Source organism: Ostrea edulis, chromosome 4 (genome assembly GCF_947568905.1).
Source record: "Ostrea edulis chromosome 4, xbOstEdul1.1, whole genome shotgun sequence".
Lineage (NCBI taxonomy): Eukaryota > Metazoa > Mollusca > Bivalvia > Ostreida > Ostreidae > Ostrea > Ostrea edulis.
The window spans coordinates 80,952,672-80,970,791 of NC_079167.1; the positions used below are offsets into that span (position 1 = coordinate 80,952,672).

General features: G+C 37.8%; 1 protein-coding gene across 10 annotated transcripts in view; it reads left to right on the top strand.

Moving 5' to 3' along the window:
* LOC125672273 (uncharacterized) overlaps window positions 1-17,835 on the top strand; it is a 92,068-nt gene extending 74,233 nt beyond the window's left edge. For 5 of the 10 annotated variants that reach the window (XM_056163916.1, XM_056163919.1, XM_056163921.1 and 2 more), the window contains 25 exons: window positions 49-166; window positions 280-373; window positions 549-654; window positions 1,102-1,211; window positions 1,806-1,923; window positions 2,147-2,275; window positions 3,099-3,217; window positions 3,892-4,085; window positions 4,700-4,827; window positions 4,973-5,218; window positions 6,144-6,291; window positions 6,569-6,775; window positions 7,091-7,506; window positions 7,753-7,848; window positions 8,786-8,989; window positions 9,251-9,512; window positions 9,988-10,163; window positions 11,029-11,196; window positions 11,885-12,046; window positions 12,698-12,859; window positions 13,009-13,293; window positions 13,465-13,488; window positions 13,658-13,751; window positions 14,406-14,610; window positions 15,423-17,835. In XM_056163916.1, coding sequence (XP_056019891.1) covers window positions 49-166; window positions 280-373; window positions 549-654; window positions 1,102-1,211; window positions 1,806-1,923; window positions 2,147-2,275; window positions 3,099-3,217; window positions 3,892-4,085; window positions 4,700-4,827; window positions 4,973-5,218; window positions 6,144-6,291; window positions 6,569-6,775; window positions 7,091-7,506; window positions 7,753-7,848; window positions 8,786-8,989; window positions 9,251-9,512; window positions 9,988-10,163; window positions 11,029-11,196; window positions 11,885-12,046; window positions 12,698-12,859; window positions 13,009-13,293; window positions 13,465-13,488; window positions 13,658-13,751; window positions 14,406-14,610; window positions 15,423-15,557 — 4,106 coding nt within the window. In that variant the 3' untranslated portion in view covers window positions 15,558-17,835. Of the gene's footprint in view, window positions 1-48; window positions 167-279; window positions 374-548; window positions 655-1,101; window positions 1,212-1,805; window positions 1,924-2,146; window positions 2,276-3,098; window positions 3,218-3,891; window positions 4,086-4,699; window positions 4,828-4,972; window positions 5,219-6,143; window positions 6,292-6,568; window positions 6,776-7,090; window positions 7,507-7,752; window positions 7,849-8,785; window positions 8,990-9,250; window positions 9,513-9,987; window positions 10,164-11,028; window positions 11,240-11,884; window positions 12,047-12,697; window positions 12,860-13,008; window positions 13,294-13,464; window positions 13,489-13,657; window positions 13,752-14,405; window positions 14,611-15,422 lie in introns of those variants that run through there. The other 5 variants (XM_056163917.1, XM_056163926.1, XM_056163920.1 and 2 more) reach the window with 4 other exon arrangements.
* The last annotated feature ends 285 nt before the right edge of the window (window positions 17,836-18,120 follow it).

Sequence of the window (18,120 nt, forward strand, 5' to 3'; positions counted from 1 at the left end):
TGTTGAAATTTATCCTGCTGTGAATGACGACAGACTTTGCTGTTTTAGGTTACTCAGGCGATCGTTGTGAATTCCCACTGTCACCCTGTTTGTGTGTCTACGGAGCGTGTCGAATCAGCGAGGCTGGGCATCACTGTAACTGTTTCGAAGGATTCACGGGACTAAGGTCTGATTGTATTCTCTGTGCAGGACATCAAATATAGAAATCATGTAGTTAGCATCAGTTTCAAATGCACTGAATAAGGGGCACCTGATAGTATTTTGTGTTTCTCTTTGTAGTTGTTCTGAAGATATTGATGAGTGCTCACCCAACCCATGTCTCCATGGAGGCAAATGCATCAATTTGATTGGTCAATATCAGTGCGATTGTTCTGTAAGTTTCCCTGAAGTATTTTGATGTCATTTTCACCAAACTATATTCAATGACAGGAATTCAATTTAAATTTTAATGCAATGTTATTCTTTACTGAGTGTTGATATTTATTCTGTACGTTTGAATACTGTATAATGTATTGCAATATGAGATTTACATTGATGATGTTTGACAGGGAACGGGTTACAGGGGAGTTAACTGTACAGAATTGGAGCCCGAGACGATGGTGACATGCTTCCATGGAGGAATCTACATGTCTGGAAAATGTGCCTGTGTCCCAGGTAATGTGTCCACTTGTCACATTTTTCTGCTCTTGATATGCATTGAAAAGGTTTAGAGAAGTCCATGTGAAACTGATGGCCAATTCCACTGTAACTGAGGTGATCAGATTTATAGATATACTATAAAAACTGCTTAACATTCATGCATTTAGACATGTGTAGCTTTTGGACTTTTTGAACAGAGGGTATAGTTTAAGCTTGTGTAACTTAATTGCAATTTGTTCAAACTTTTGGGTAAACTGTTTCTCATATTTATGATATTACTAGATTGTACCAGATTATATAAACTTTAGATACCTCAAGTCATGGATGGCCGCGGAGGTTCATTATAACCATATTTTACTGTATAATGAAATTTGGTTATAATGAACTAAGGAGAAAAAAATGGCGAAACTTTAAAATTCTATTGAAATAAGAGAAGTCTCTATAAATACATGTGTGTTTTAGGGTATACTGGATCTCAGTGCGAGTTGGGGATTGATGAATGTGAAGATGATTTCTGTGGAGAGCATGGGGACTGTATAGATGGTGTTCACAATTTCTCCTGTGTTTGTAAGGTAAGTGTTCCGTGTCTGGTGCTGTGTACAAGAAGCTCTCGTAATACTGCTTAATTGTCAGAACCATGTCAGACCATTTAATTGTCAAAACCATGTAATACCGTCTAATTGTCAGAACCAAGGATGCTTACAAAATATTTCATTTTTACAAGCTGAGTTATTTTGTTTATTTTCTGTAAGATATTGATGTTCTGTTTGACATTTTCTCTGGAATCCGATATAAAACTGGTGACTTTTAGATAGTAAGAACAGTGGATATATATGTAGGTTTAGAGAAGGTTATGATTAAAATGATGATTAATTGGCTTTCTTGTGCATTTAATGTGAATGTATTGATAATAGAATTACTGAAACACAACAATTGTATTGGTTGTTGATTAGTGTAAATGTACGTATTTTTGTACTTTTATACATGTCCTATTAACTTCATGGCTAAGATCTGTTGTATGCTGTTGGCAATCTTGTCGACCTGTCCGTCTGTTGTGTCCGTACAAGAAATCTTGGGACACATACAAATTGTGTTTTAGAATGTTTAAATGTTGTAGGATTTGCTCTTACATGAAGACCATGATATCACCAATGTTATTTTTGCAGCCTGGTTTCACTGGAAAAGACTGCACCAACAACACAAATGAATGTTTAGCCGACCCTTGTCTGAACTCCGCTATATGTATTCCTGGGAACAATGACTTCAGTTGTCGCTGTCCCCCAGGTAAGCAGGTGCTGTGAGGAATTAACCATTTGTTAAAGTTGTTTGATTAGGAAAACATTGAATGGTGCCAGTACTTGTATTCAACTCTAACAAAATAGAGACAGTTATACTTATGTATGGTGTTTTTTCCCATACTTTCAGTGTTGAAGATCAGCAATGTCTCCTATTCATTGCTATCTGTATGTACTAGTTCCTTTCGTTATAATTTGCTTTTTTTGTGCAGGTTTTCAAGGGAAGAGGTGTGAGATAAATCGAGATGAGTGCACTCCCTTTCCCTGTAACCTGACGACAGCTATAGACTGTATTGATGGGAACAATGATTACACCTGTGTGTGCAGGAGTGGCTGGACAGGTATGTAGTATCCCATGGCAACAAGGGGCAACCCTAACAACTACAGGACAGGTGTGTAGTATCCCATAGCAACAAGGGGCAACCCTAACAACTACAGGACAGGTGTGTAGTATCCCATAGCAACAAGGGGTAACCTTAACAACTACAGGACAGGTGTGTAGTATCCCATAGCAACAAGGGGCAACCCTAACAACTACAGGACAGGTGTGTAGTATCCCATAGCAACAAGGGGCAACCCTAACAACTACAGGACAGGTGTGTAGTATCCCATAGCAACAAGGGGTAACCTTAACAACTACAGGACAGGTATGTAGTATCCCATAGCAACAAGGGGTAACCTTAACAACTACAGGACAGGTGTGTAGTATCCCATAGCAACAAGGGATAACCCTAACAACTACAGGACAGGGCTGTGTTCAAGATCGTAGCGGCTAGCCTAACTGCTAGGCTAGATTATCTAGGTCTATTGAACACACTGTATGAATTAACGCTTGTTATACCTACGTAGAGCTAGCCTAGCACATCATTCAAGATCGTAGCGCTACTGAGCCCTACGTAGTCGCTACGATCTTGAATGCAACCCAGGTATCCAGTACTTAGCAGCAAAATGTAACTATGACAACAGCTACACAGGTATATAGTACTCCATGGCAACAAAGGTCTGGACAGGAACGTGTCAACAATGTTCTATAACAAATTTGTACTTGTATTATAATTTAAATGTAAATAGTGAATTAGACTTGATACACAACTACATAGAGAAATAAATGCACATATTGTGAATGAGTATATATCCTGTAATTCTATGGTTTCCATGTTGTAGGTAAGTGGTGTGAGCAGCGCACTACCAGCTGTCCATTCCAATGTCAGAATGCAGGTTCCTGTAATGTCAGTGCTGGGAGGTGTGATTGCATGCCAGGATATACCGGAATATACTGTGAGGTAAATGTGTAAAGTTTATATCGAATTCGTCATGATAAAGGTTGAATATTGAAATGTCTGCAATCCCAAAGCTTGTATCAAATTCATTATGATAAAGGTCAAATATTGAAAATGTCTCCTACCTCTAAGCTTACATGTATATTGAATTTTTTGTGATAAAGGTCGAATATTGAAAATGTCATTCTACCTCCAAGCTTGTATCAAATTTGTTATGATAAAGGTTGAATATTGAAAATATCTACAATCTCAAAGCTTGTATCGAATTCGTCATGATAAAGGTCGAATATTGAAATTGTCTACAATCTCAAAGCTTGTATCGAATTCGTCATGATAAAGGTCGAATATTGAAATTGTCTACAAACTCGAAGTTTGTATCGAATTCGTCATGATAAAGTTCGAACATAGACAATTTCTACAATCTCAGTATTGTGTATTACGGGAAAAAAATGTGATACTTTCATAGATCTCTTTCAATTTTTTCCATGTTTTAAGTACCAATAAACACAGTTAACAGAAAATATCACAATTCATGAATTGGTAACCTCGTAGAATTCTGACAAAATTAAATTCCCACCAATAAATTTAGCCAGAATTGGATATACAATTAAATTTAGGCTCAGTCGTAATGATGCCTTAAACATTTTACAATGAGTTATTGATGTATCTTTATGTAGGTGGCTCTAGATGAGTGTGCAGGAATGCCCTGTTTGAATGGAGGGACGTGTACAGACCTGGACAATGGCTTTACATGCAGCTGTCCTCAGGGATTCACCAACACTACCTGTAATGTCAATGTGGACGACTGTAGCTCACATCCCTGTAGGAATGGGGGCACCTGCTACGACCTAGTTAATGGCTTTTCCTGCAGGTTGGTTGTCTTGAAAATAGAAATCTGTAAATTACCACTATGTCTTCTGAGGATTCGTTATCTTCTGACATGTTACAGTGCCCCCCACGCCCCCTTACTTCCTGACATGTTACAGTGCCCCCCATGCCCCCTTACTTCCTGATATACCCACTTTCTGTCTCATTTAGCATTACAAAGAGGGTAAACTTTTAGGGTTTTAACTAATGTAATACAGTAAGCCTAAACAAATAGCTGGACAATAGATAAGGGTATTGGAAAAGGAGAAGGCATTGAAAGGGGGTGTGGAGATGGAGGAGGGGTAGCAAAAATATGTTGCTGTACTGATTTCTGAGAAGTCATTTGCTAATGTCAAATTATAATTCCTGTCCATCGGAGCATATTAGTGGTAATGTATTTAAGATGGTAAAAACTTTATATTTTAAAATTTAAAATTATGCTGGTGAAATTAAGGGTAATGGTAGGGGTATGAATCACTGCTTCTATTAAGTAACTTAATTGTCAAACCCTGGATTAACTGAAGGTGAAAATTACATGTACATGTATATTCATGTAAGTGATGCTTAGTAAAATTTTCTGCTATGCGTGTAATACAAACATGTTTCCGTTTTTTGTAGCTGTCCGCTGGAGTGGACGGGGGTCAACTGTGAACACAAAATCAGTTACTGTCTCTCCCTGCCCTGTCAGAATAATGGTAACTGTGTTGATAGTACAAGCGGATACTACTGTGTATCATGTGCGTACGGTGAGTAGCAGTTTAACAATAGCTCAGGAAATCTGCTCGACTTGTGAATATAAGGAATAGTGTTGTTATTATCTGGAAGTGAACTTAATATAATCATTTTGTGGGTGTTATTTTTAAAAGGAAAAGTTTTTTGTGATTATATTAGGCTACACTGGACAAAACTGTTCAGAAGAAATAATCACCTGTGAGTCGTCCCCCTGTGAAAACGGAGCTTCCTGTGCTGACAGCCACAGTGGCTATGTATGTAACTGTACCTCAGGTTATATAGGGAAGAAGTGTGATGTCAGAGTGGATCCTTGTCTCAGCCACAATGTATGTCAAAATGGATCAACATGTCAGAATGGGAGCTGTGTGTGTTCTCCATTCTTCACTGGATTTGACTGCGGAAAAGGTATGAACATGACAGTACTATACACTCTGTGTGAACGCGCTGAGATGTCAGCACAATATTTCTTGTTGTTAGACATGTATATTCTTTGACTTGCGTACATGTAGCCGTGTGGAAAGTTCAGCACTCATTTCATCCCATTAGATCTGAATAAACATGAGTGATTGTATAGAATCACTTACATAAGGCATCCTATAGCTATAATGTGAAGCAGTCAATATTGCAAACCTATAATGTGCACGAGGTTGGCCTGAACCTTTACCTAAATGATCCATCTGGTGATACTTGCATGCAATCAATGGGATGCTCTAGGTAATCGACATTTGCAGATCAAGGTGCATGTCAAAATTTGTGTGTAAATTACTAATGCCATGCCACATTGACCAAATTTGTCATGGATGGACCGTGAAGGGGTAGTACTGTATAATATCTGGATAAGATGGATGGACCGTGCAGGGGTAGTACTGTATAATATCTGGATAAGATGGATGGACCATGCAGGGGTAGTACTGTATAATATCTGGATAAGATGGATGGACCATGCAGGGGTATAGTACTGTATAATATCTGGATAAGATGGATGGACCATGCAGGGGTATAGTACTGTATAATATCTGGATAAGGTGGATGGACCATGCAGGGGTACAGTATTGTATAATATCTGGATAAGATGGATGGACCATGCAGGGGTATAGTACTGTATAATATCTGGATAAGATGGATGGACCATGCAGGGGTACAGTACTGTATAATATCTGGATAAGAGAATACAAGGTCTATGTTGATGCACAAAATCATATAGGTGATCTGTGTAGAAAGTATGGATTAGCAAAAGTCCTGTTTTTCATTTAAATGTATGTACATGTATATGATTGTATAATCGATGTGTTGTTATACACAATGACTGCAGTGAATCTTTTGCTTTCAGAAAAGTCCTCAGATTTTGACCTGTTTTTCCACGGTTTGAATGGTTCATCCACGACAACCTCCATCCCGGTGGAAGGGGAGATGTCCTTCTGTCTGTGGATTCGATCCTTCAACACTGGCCAAAACAAAACCATTCTCACTTTAGCAATGTAAGGCACTCTTCTGGTCAATTTTATGATTTTAGCATTGTAAGAAGGTGGTAAATTATTTATTTTAGCATTGCGAGCAGGTGTTAAATTTTCTCAGGTAAGCAGATAAAGAGATATTAGATCTGATATTTTCTAATGTTGATGTAGTGAGGAGTGGGTAGATTTTCATATGTATGAACGTGGCCAGTGATTTGGACTTGATGCCTTTATTTCTAGACATATGGTGATGTTCCTTTATTACAGTCAACAATATTGATAGAAACTTAATTTCTTTCAGAAATGACACTGTGTTACAAAAAGTATTGGAGATCCGTGAAAACAACTTCTCAGTCACAGCCAAAGAGAGGTCCGATTCTTGGAACCTGAACAATGCTCTATGGAATCATGTGTGTTTTACCTGGACACAGGTGAATTTGGGGGCGTGGTCCCTGTTCCTGAACGGCTCAAAAGTGGCAGGTGACAATCAGATGAACTTGCCGAATAGGTTGGTGTAAATTGACTTTAACAAGTGATTATAGTTCATTATTTAAACTCAGTTAAACACATACAGCTTTCATTTCAATGATATTATTCATAAGGCATTTTTTATGTGATTACTAGTGAGATTATAAACTTGAAAATTTAGTTCTGCCATTTCAATTTTTGTTTTGAATCTAATATAGAGGGCATTTAAAAATCTTCTAACATATAAATCAGTAAAGATTGTTGAAGTGCCTCTAGTAGAACAAAATGTGTAGACTTGTGGCCAGGAATGAAATGCAAGATTTCCATTCAATTTGGGGAAAAAAATGAATTTCAGAGTGGAGATCTTATTGGGTCAACCATTACAGCCAGTGCTTGGTCAGGTACAGTTTTATGGTGAAGTGAGTCAGCTCCAGGTTTTCCAGAACCAGTTAGATCCAAACGTTGTCTCCAGTTTATCCAAGTCCTGCATCCCTGTCCCAGGAACCGGCCGTCCCTGGCTGGAGTTACAGGCTAACATCAAGGGTGATCTGGAGGTGAACGAACCTTCAATCTGCAGAGGTATGCGATGTCCAGCTGGGTACAAGGGGCATGACTGCAGCATCAAGATTGATAAGAGTCCGCCTGTGGTCACACGCTGTCCGAGCAATTTCAGAGTGGTCAGTTCCAATCGACTGAGTCTGGTCAACTGGACAGAACCCACCTTCTTTGACGATGTGGGTGTGGTGAATGTGATCCAGACCCACAGATCAGGTAACCATGGTAATATTCCAGTCCTTACAGTACAAGGACTGGAAAGTTGAAATGTCATTAAGCATATCGTAAATACAAGTACACTGTACATATATGTACATGTGTATGTATGAAATGCAGAAAGATTTTTAGATTTTTCACTGTTTTGTTTTAGAAGAAGTGACATGTAATCTTAGTATTTCTGTGCTTGGTTGGAAGTTCGTGCTTGTATATTTATGACCAGAAATTTGTGCCTTGTGATTGTAGGGGAAGTGTTGGCCTATGGGGAATATGTTATCATGTACATGGCTTTTGATGCTGCCAACAACACGGGAAACTGCACCTTCCATGTCGCTGTTACTCGTAAGTGATTTCCTTTTATTTCAAAGCAGGAAATCGATAGAATATTTACCCCTCTATATCATATCAAGAGAAGGTTGTTCTCAAGATAATTTACTCTAACATGTAATTATAGAATAAGAAGCTAATTGATATTAATATTATTCACTGTAGTTTCTTCATTATTTGTTAAAATCCAATTTTCCTAAGTCATGAAACAGATGGAGAGCTATTCAGTAATTTGCTGTGCGACCTAATGTCAAGGTCGCAGAAATATGTGAACATTTTGTACGGGTCATAATTTGTGTACGTAATGCAGACGTATCAGGAGTTTGTTACAAAGGTTGATGATGGCCAGGTTTTGACCCTTAACCAAGGTCATTTGGTAGGTCACTGGTAAAAAAAGAATTTGAAATGAACTTTAAAACACAAAGAAATTAGAAGCACAATTCCTTAGTAGAAAGGTTGCTAATTAGTTGAAGTGTCATAACCCTAATCCAAGATCACTTGGCTAAGGTCACTATCAATAGAAAATTTGAATTTTTCGCTTAAGGTATATTTTTAATATGGAGGTATGTTTAAAGCTAATACTTAGCACAACATTTCAGTATTGCCAAATGGTTGATTCAAGATTATTTGTCTCAGTCAGACAAGGTCAATCGACAACCATTGTCCTGTAATTACATGTATATAATGCACTGTAGAAGTCTGTATGAATGTGTCGTAATTTAAATCTGCATCACTTTGGATGAACCTGTCAAAGGGGTATTAGTCCCAATATGACAGTTTGAAAAGATTTTTAGATTGGTTTTTCTTCTCTAACACAATGACATATTGCTCATTTAATTTCATAGAAGGGCATCTTGGCATCAACTTTTCAACGATAGCCAAGTTCATCTTAGACCAATTTTTTAATATGCCTTTAGAACGCATGTAACTGGAGAATGATGACATTTTACAGCTTTTGACTGTGAAGTACCAGCTGTTCCAGAGGGGGTGAATCACAGTTGTCTGACGATGGGGAGTGAGACGTACTGCAGACTGTCTTGTGACAATCCAGCCACTCACGCATTCAGCGAGTCTGTCCCCAAGTTCTACACGTGTGGACTAAGTGGACAGTGGGACCCACCCAGGGGAGAGAACTTCACTTTCCCAGCATGTGCAGGTATCCAAGCTCTTCATAAAGATTTGTTAAAAGTTTATTAACCTGTCCAAGCTCTTCATAAAGATGTGTTAAAAGTTTATTAACCTGTCCAAGCTCTTCATAAAAATGTGTTAAAAGTTTCTTAACCTGTGCATATCTATGAAAAATTGATTAGCCTCCTTAGAAAATTCTTTTGTTAAAATTGTTCACAGCATTTAAGTAACAACTTTGTTTAGCATTTTATAAGAATGAGTGAGCGATAATTGGATGATTGTCTTTTAGCCTTTTTTCCTCCTGCTGCTGGAGTGACTGGTACCATCAGTTTTGCCGGCCCGACATGTACTGAGGACCTGAGATTGAGTCTGAACCAGATCTTTGACCAAGTGATGGGCAAGTGGAACCAGGAGTTCAAACTGTGTCCGGACCAGGTGTGTAACATGCAGGTCCAAATCCACTGCTCAGCGGACGTCAGTCAGAGAAAGAGACGCCGCCGACAGGCTGTGGACTCCTCGTATCTCGTGCGATTCAACTTCCCCGTAGACAAGTAAGCGGCCTACATAGTTTACATGTTCTCAAAGTTGTTCTATTTTTCTATTTTTTTTTTTTTTTTTAATCTTTGAAATGTGCGGAGTATTTGGAAAAACTTTTCAAGTAGAAATTTCACTATTTGGTTCTGAAGTGTGTAACAGATGATGTATTAACATTTGATTATTTAATACACCGCTGTGTTGTATTAACATTTGATTATTTAATACACCGCTGTGTTGTATTAACATTTAGATATTCAATACACCGCTGTGTTGTATCAACATTTGAATATTCAATACACTGCTGTGTTGTATTAACATTTAGATATTCAATACACCACTGTGTTGTATTAACATTTAAATATTCAATACACTACTGTGAACAACATTTAAATATTCAATACACCGCTGTGTTGTATTAACGTTTAAATATTCAATACACTGCTGTGTTGTATTAACATTTAATTATTCAATACACTGCTGATGTTACAGAGCATCTTTGGAGACGACAAGTTTGCAGCCACTGGACAGTATAAAGACTTTTGTGAAGAAAGGAGAGTTTAACAGCAATGGATTTGTTGCCCAGAATGACTCTGTGATACTGACCACACAGTGCAATTGTTCGGACGGCCAGGAGCTGAAACATGCAGGAACTACGGAATACTGTGGTACGTAACTACTTCATTATCAATAAGGAAAACTGTAATCATGGTCAAGTTTGTTTTTCAAATTCTATGGTCATTATAATGATCTAGTTGGCCAAATGAATGCAATCTATCATTGGGTCAAATGCGGACGTGTGTCATACAGACTGTTAGGCTGTTCTCAGCACGCTTGATTTTGACTATGGATAACTCCGTTTACCTGATCGGGATATAGGACTCACGGCGGGAGTAACCGGTCAACAGGGCATGCTTACTCCTCCTATGCACCTGATCCCACCTCTGGGATGTGTCCAGAGGTCCGTATTTGCTAAACTCTTTATTTGTATTCCGTGTTTGCATTATGAGATTGATCACTGTTCGTTATCTTCACCTGTCATTGTTCAGTAGTACTGTAAACATAGTAATGTTTGTTATCATTCAGTAGTACTGTAACCATGGTAACGTTTGTTATCATTCAATAGTACTGTAACCATGGTAACGTTTGCTGCCAATAATGAATGCTGGAAAAAACATGGTAAAGTTTCTCTTTGAAAGTTGGCAAATGGAAATTCAAGACATATTTACATTGTAATCTTAAGGAGAGAAATGTACAAGCCTTGCAGTGTTCTGATGGCAGAATAACTGCTGGGGTTTCATTAATGTTTACTTTTTTATTCGTGGCAGACCACAAGTCAAGTGTTCAATTTTATAAAGGAAGAACAAAGAGTACCACAAAATTACTGGTCACCAAAACAGTATACATTTACATCATTGTTAGGATTAAATGCAGCTGTACACTGTGTGATGTTTTATGTTTGGATTAGATGTTTGGATTAGCTGTGATATTTGTGTTTGGATGACTTAGATATGATGTTTTGTGTGTTTGCAGTGAATTGTGCCGTAGGCAGCTTCCAGAACCAGCTTCGTAGTCCAGGTATCTGTGAGTTGTGTCCGATTGGATTTTACAATGATCAGGAGAAGCAAACTCAGTGTACACCATGTCCTCCAGGAAAAACAAGTCAAGATCCAGGATCCACCACCCTCTCACAATGCTACAGTAAGTCAAGATCCAGGATCCACCACCCTCTCACAATGCTACAGTAGGCTACGTTATATGTTGTTGTGTTCTGAAAGGAGAGGGAATTCTGTAGTCATTCTTGCACATGAGTAATTAAGAAGTACGAAAAATGGACAAAATTAGTTAAAACTTGGGATCATGTTTTGATTAGAATATATGTGTTTCCTTTTTCCTCCTTTCCCAAGGAGGACATATATGCCCCCCCCCCCCCCCCCCCCCCACCACCACCACCACCAAAAAAAAAAAAAAGATTTGTCAAATTCCATTTCAATCTGATTTGAACTAACAGAAACTGTGTCCACAAACGTCCCTGTATATCAAAATGCCAAATTCCAGGTTGGAGTACAGGAAACCCAAAAAATCAGATTTATCCAAAAATATATACTGTATCTTTTACAATTACATACAACTGGATATACATGTATATCAACACAACACTGAAACTGATGCACCATGCATCCCCTGATACAAACAAACCATTGCTTTACTATATCCCTTCTATTCCTTCTGATTTTTTTTTGGGGGGGGGAGATTAATTAATTTTATAATCTAGTTTGTTGTGAAATGAGTAATATTATTTCATCACTAATTTATTTTTTACACAAAATTATGTTAGTACTGGTAATTAGCGAGATTGATTCAAGTGTTTACATTTTATCTGATACAGCTATTTGTCCAGCCGGTCAGTATGCTGAGGATGTTACCAATGTGTGCAAAAAGTGTCCACGTGGCTACTACCAGAACTCCACGGGCAGCCGGATGTGTCAGTCGTGTCCAAACGGTCAAATGACTTTAGAGGACGGAGCGACATCAGAGCAGTCTTGTAGACGTATGTACTGTACATATCGTGACTTAATGAGTTGTTTCTGAGAAAATTATTCCAAAATCTTAATGAAGAGGAAGCTCAAATGGGAAAATATCAATTAGAATTTTAGTCAGGGTCAAGGTCAAAGATAACATAAACTTGGAATTAGGGAAGACAGTGTCTTGCTTTGTCCTAGGCTCATGAAATTGTGAAGGTGAAATCCACCACATACAATGTATTGTTAAGGAAAACAAATTTTCCTGGTGAATGACTATTGTGTAGTGTACATTGGGGGATTATGATAACACTTTGTGTATTTACAGCTGGTTGTCTTTAATACATTGTGTATGTACAGCTGGTTGTCTTTAATACATTGTGTATTTACAGCTGGTTGTCTTTAATACATTGTGTATGTACAGCTGGTTGTCTTTAATACATTGTGTATTTACAGCTGGTTGTCTTTAATACATTGTGTATGTACAGCTGGTTGTCTTTAATACATTGTGTATGTACAGCTGGTTGTCTTTAATACATTGTGTATTTACAGCTGGTTGTCTTTAATACATTGTGTATGTACAGCTGGTTGTCTTTAATACATTGTGTATGTACAGCTGGTTGTCTTTAATACATTGTGTGTTTACAGCTGAATGTCTTTAATACATTGTGTATTTACAGCTGGTTGTCTTGCTGGGGAGGAGTTGTCAGTGAAAGGAGTCTGTAAGCCATGTAATGAGGGCTTCTACAAGGGAGACTCGACTCAAGCATCATGCCAGCCGTGTCCGTATGGCACCACTACGCCTACCACAGCAAGTTGGTCAGTGGACCAGTGTAGCATTGGTGGGTGAACAATTGTATGCTTCTGATGAGTAACGATTAACACTGTGGCACAGTATCAGAATAACCGGAAAAACCAGAAAACTCAGATGTCAAGTCTGAATCATTCATGCTGAATTTTGTGGAGTTTAATGTGTAACATTTCTTTGTAGTTGTATGTGCTGAGGGGTCGTACACCTCCAACAACAGGTGTCTCCTGTGTGGCCTAGGTCAGTACCAGCCCGCCCGTGGTCAGAACAAGTGTCTGAAGTGTGCCCAGGGACAGACCACACTACTGGAGGGGAGCCGTAGTCCCTCGGACTGCGTGGAGGGAAATGTCAATGAATGTGTGACCGGGGTGGCAGAGTGTGGCAAAAATGAGAAATGTCGAGACACGCCATTGTTCTACGAGTGTGATTGTGAGGAGGGGTATGAACGCCGCAACAGAACTTGCATATGTAAGTATAGTCGAATTTATTGGAATTCATGTCTTGTTCCATAATGTTTAATTAAGGAACATTTTACCAGAAAGGAATTTTATAGTTTGATTGATAAACATTTCACCTGTAGGGATTTTTTGTAAAAAGTTGCAATATGAAATTCAATGTTTCCATATTTTCTTTTTTTAGCAAACCAACATCCTCTTCAACAAGGTGAGTTTGTAATCAGTATGTGTTCTATGTATATTAGTTTCTATGTGTAACATGATGTAGAACTGTAACAGTATTATAAAACTAGCAGTACAGGTCAAGACTAATGTACATAAAATCTGTGTAATAGACTTTGTATGCATATTCTGATAAATGTGATGCCTATCTTCAGACGATTCCATGAGAGGCATTATAGGAGCCACTGTGGGGGTTGGAGCTGTTGTCATTTTCATTGTGATTGGAATGTGTCTGTACCGATCCTGCAGGTTAGTGGTGTGAACATATACTGGTAAATATCTGTTTATAGCTTCACTATTAGCCAGTGTTGGTGTGTAAATCCAATCTGCAGTGAGTAAAAGGTATCTCATAATGTCACACTCCAATGAGGAGTTATCTCATAATGTCACACTCCAATGAGGATGAGTTTTCTCGTAATGTCACACTCCAATGAGGAGTTATCTCATAATGTCACACTCCAATGAGGAGTTATCTCATAATGTCACACTCCAATGAGGATGAGTTATCTCATAATGTCACACTCCAATGAGGATGAGTTTTCTCATAATGTCACACTCCAATGAGGAGTTATCTCATAATGTCACACTCCAATGAGGATGAGTTTTCTCGTAATGTCACACTCCAATGAGGAGTTATCTCATAATGTCACACTCCAATGAGGAGTTATCTCATAATGTCACACTCCAATGAGGATGAGTTATCTCATAATGTCACACTCCAATGAGGATGAGTTATCTCATAATGTCACACTCCAATGAGGATGAGTTATCTCATAATGTCACACTCCAATGAGGATGAGTTATCTCGTGTAGTGCATCATTGGAATTTCTTGAAAATTTCTTGATACCAAATATTCTTGTGAATAATAACATAACCAATATGTAAAAATTGTGTTGATTAAGCAGGAAGAAAGAAAAGGAGGGTTTAGAACACGAAGGTCCACTCTATCGAGACATGCCTGTGGTTGTGTTACCAGGGGGCCCAGCTCCAGTCTTCCAGAACCGGATCTACGGCTCCAGCCGGTCCAGTAGTGTGTCCCTCCCCGGCTCGGACATGATGCTTACCCCGGTAATGTCTCCATTTCGCTGGCGTCAGACTTACCTAGAGGTAGTATTATTCTTAAGAAATTTCCCACTATGCACAGATGCTTCATCCGTGTAACAGCTAAGTATAACCCCTGGTATCGGTTTTGCACTTGAGCTATTTTACCCGGTCGCATTTTGTCTTAATTTGTCAATATTATGCTGTAACCAAAGCTTCTGGTGTATGGCCGTATGCTTAGATACATGTATATATGTGTATTGATATCCACCATTTAAAAAACGTTATGCACTTCGGGAAGCATAGGAATATCTAACTATTAAACATAATCTATACAATATTGGAATTAATCTAGAACTGATATGGATATTTGTGAGGAATTTTTTTTTTCAAAAGTTTATTTATTAATGTAGAATAATCCCTTGTGAGGACTGTCTTTCCTATAGGATAATATTTATGGTACCATTGTTGTGTCACCTGCAAAGCAATATACACGTCACAAAAAGTATAATCAATTTATAACAAAAAGTATAATCAATTAATTTTTAATCATTCGTAAGAAATTTATAACTTAAAGGACTGGTTTTACTGCTGATGGAATATTGTGTGTTTTATACTCGTTCATTTATCAAATTATTGAAAATGATTTTGTCAGCAAAAATATATTTGATGCTTTTGTAGACATGTGAATTTTTTTCTTGACAATTCTTTAGAAGTTTGACTGATGTGTATACCAGTATTGACCGATTTCTTCTGTTGACAATTCTCTAGACGTTTGACTGATGTGTGTACCAGTACTGACTGATTTCTTCTGTTGACAATTCTCTAGATGTTTGACTGATGTGTACACCAGTACTGACTGATTTCTTCTGTTTCAGACAGAGGAGGATATGTTGCCTTACTTCTGTCCTGACGAATCACTGAATATCTCCGACAGCTCAGAAAATGGCTCGTCTCAGGGCGGACGGAGCACCGGTAGCGGATTTGACGTTGATTCAGATTCCTACTTTTGATGTATGCCCGTGGAAAACCTCCATTCCACTTGTAGCATATTATAAGAGAGAGTCTTCTCCAGTCCACCATAGGCCCTACCGAGAACATTTCACGAAGGATTTTGACCTCTGGAGAGGACGTAATTACCAGTTCAAAACTAGGACATACCAATTCAAACCGAATTCACAATTTAAACCCAATACACTATTGGGCCACAGCAAAAAATGGTACATCCAGGACCTAAGAACTGAGCGTTAACCAGTATATCAAGGTTAAAACATCCGAGTGCCAAGAATTGCTCAATCCCTGCATGGAGTGTTTGCAAAAAAGTTGTTTACAAAAACTTTCAGGATGAAATCACCGATAAGATGAAATTTTAGACCTCCTAGACCGGAGGATGAGGATAGAAGTGTGTGCCATAGAATCTTCTACATAGCAGCGAATCTGAGAACTAGTCAACAGATGTGAGAACTAGTCAGTTATAGACGAGGATTATAATTAGTTCAAACAAAAAGTACAATGTATGAATATCCCATTGTTAACTTTTCTGATCATCGAATTTTATAACTTTGTAGACATTTAATCCTCAAATCAATAGTTTTGTGCCCTGTGCTCTTTTTACATTTTCCTTTCATTCTCCACATTTTCTCCAAAACTATATTTATATCAAGGGGTGTTTAATTTAAAGGAATGTGCCTTTATGTTCCTGTGTTGGATTTTGACTTGCATCATAAATGCAAACTTACAAATGATTAAGACTGGAGCAAGGGTAATCTCGTGTGAAGATGAACTTTGTGTTCAGTCAGGGGTGTTTTGTGTTCAGAGAAGAATATTGACCAGAGAAGGTACCATATTAGAGGCGATACATGTATATCGCTCATCTGTGTTGCACAGCTACAGGGGGAACATTTGAGTTTAGAAAGGAATACAGACCTTTCAATCATAGCGGGTGAAATGTTGAATTACTGCACGTCTATGCATGTAAATGGTGCAATAATATTCAAGAATCTGTACAAAAATCGCAATGGGTAGTACACTTATTTCTGTGTGAGATGGGTAGTACACTTATTTCTGTGTGAGATGGGTAGTACACTTATTTCTGTGTGAGATGGGTAGTACACTTATTTCTGTGTGAGATGTGCCTGTTGATTTAACTTATTATTAGTTGTATTGTCTGGTGTGTAGTATTCTGTTTATTGTGTTATTTGTAGATATTGAAAAACACAATGAGAGACACTGAGAAAACAATTCTCCACTTTCAAAATGGCAGGTCCAAGTAGATGTACATGTGTGTTTGTACGGTGCTCAGAATGTGTGTGTGTGTGTGTGTGCGCGTACATGTGTTTGATATTTCTGTGCTTGTCATACCTAGGGTGTAAAAAAAGTTTCATGTTTGAAGAAAAAGTATTCCCGTTTATCAGAGTGTACCTGTACTCTCATTTATTTCTGTATCCATGAACACAAGATTGCTGAAAATAAAGTCATCTACTTATGCATACATGAACGGTGCTGAAACAGAGCGAATGGTTTCATTGATATAGACATGTTGGTTATAAACTGCTGATTTTGGACGGTTTCTGTTCGTTTTTATTCAATCTTTGAAACTAATGAAAATTAAAATGAGAATGTGTATGTATGGTACTTTAACAAGTGCCCTGTAATTTGTGTTATGCAGTGTATCTATATATATAAGTTTTATCAAGTACCATGTGTTTTTTTTTCAATATTAGATGTCCTTGAGGTGCTACTAATAAAGTGAAATTCATTTTGTGTAGAGAGTTGCCATGGTTACCTTGTTTGTACAGATTCATCACATTTTCTGTAGAAGATACAACATTCCAGTTTTGTTTCTAACAGTGTATACATATACCACGTGTTAACAACACAGCACTAAGCAATTGCAGATTGTGCTAATGAAGGTCAATAGGAAATAACTTTCATTCATACATAATTAAGATGGTGCAAAATGTAGGATATGTGCATTAATTTTGAAATATTTATTATAGATATTGTTATGGTCATACTTGGTACTAAATGTATACATTGTTACAATGATGTAGAATGTGCCAAAGTTCAGCATTTTTTGACCTCTGAATATTATGTTGACAGTCTAGTCTCGTTATTTTCAAATGTCACTATCTCACACTCTGAAGTTGCTGGACTTATATTCAGAGTGTACTACACACTAGGTAATGGACAAGATTCAGTTGTAATGCAGATTTTATATTTGATGACAACTAATGAAAAGCAATGATACTAATTGAAATAACCCCCCCCCCCCCCCCCCCCCCCCCCCCATGGGGCAATTCAAATGATTTGTGCTTTTGAATTGAATTTTAGAGAAAATGTGCTTAGAAATATTAAAAAACAAATAATTCCTAATAGTTTGATTTTGTAATGTTAAAATAGGTATTAAACCTCTTCATATGTACAACACATAGACTTAGTGCTAGTGGTCATCTCTCATTACAATCAGCTCCTCATCGCACACAATCAAAATATCAGGACACGTATTGTCCACTGTTGCATCAATTCTGTGTATTATGTAGAACAAATTGTGATATGTTTTACTTTGTGCCATAA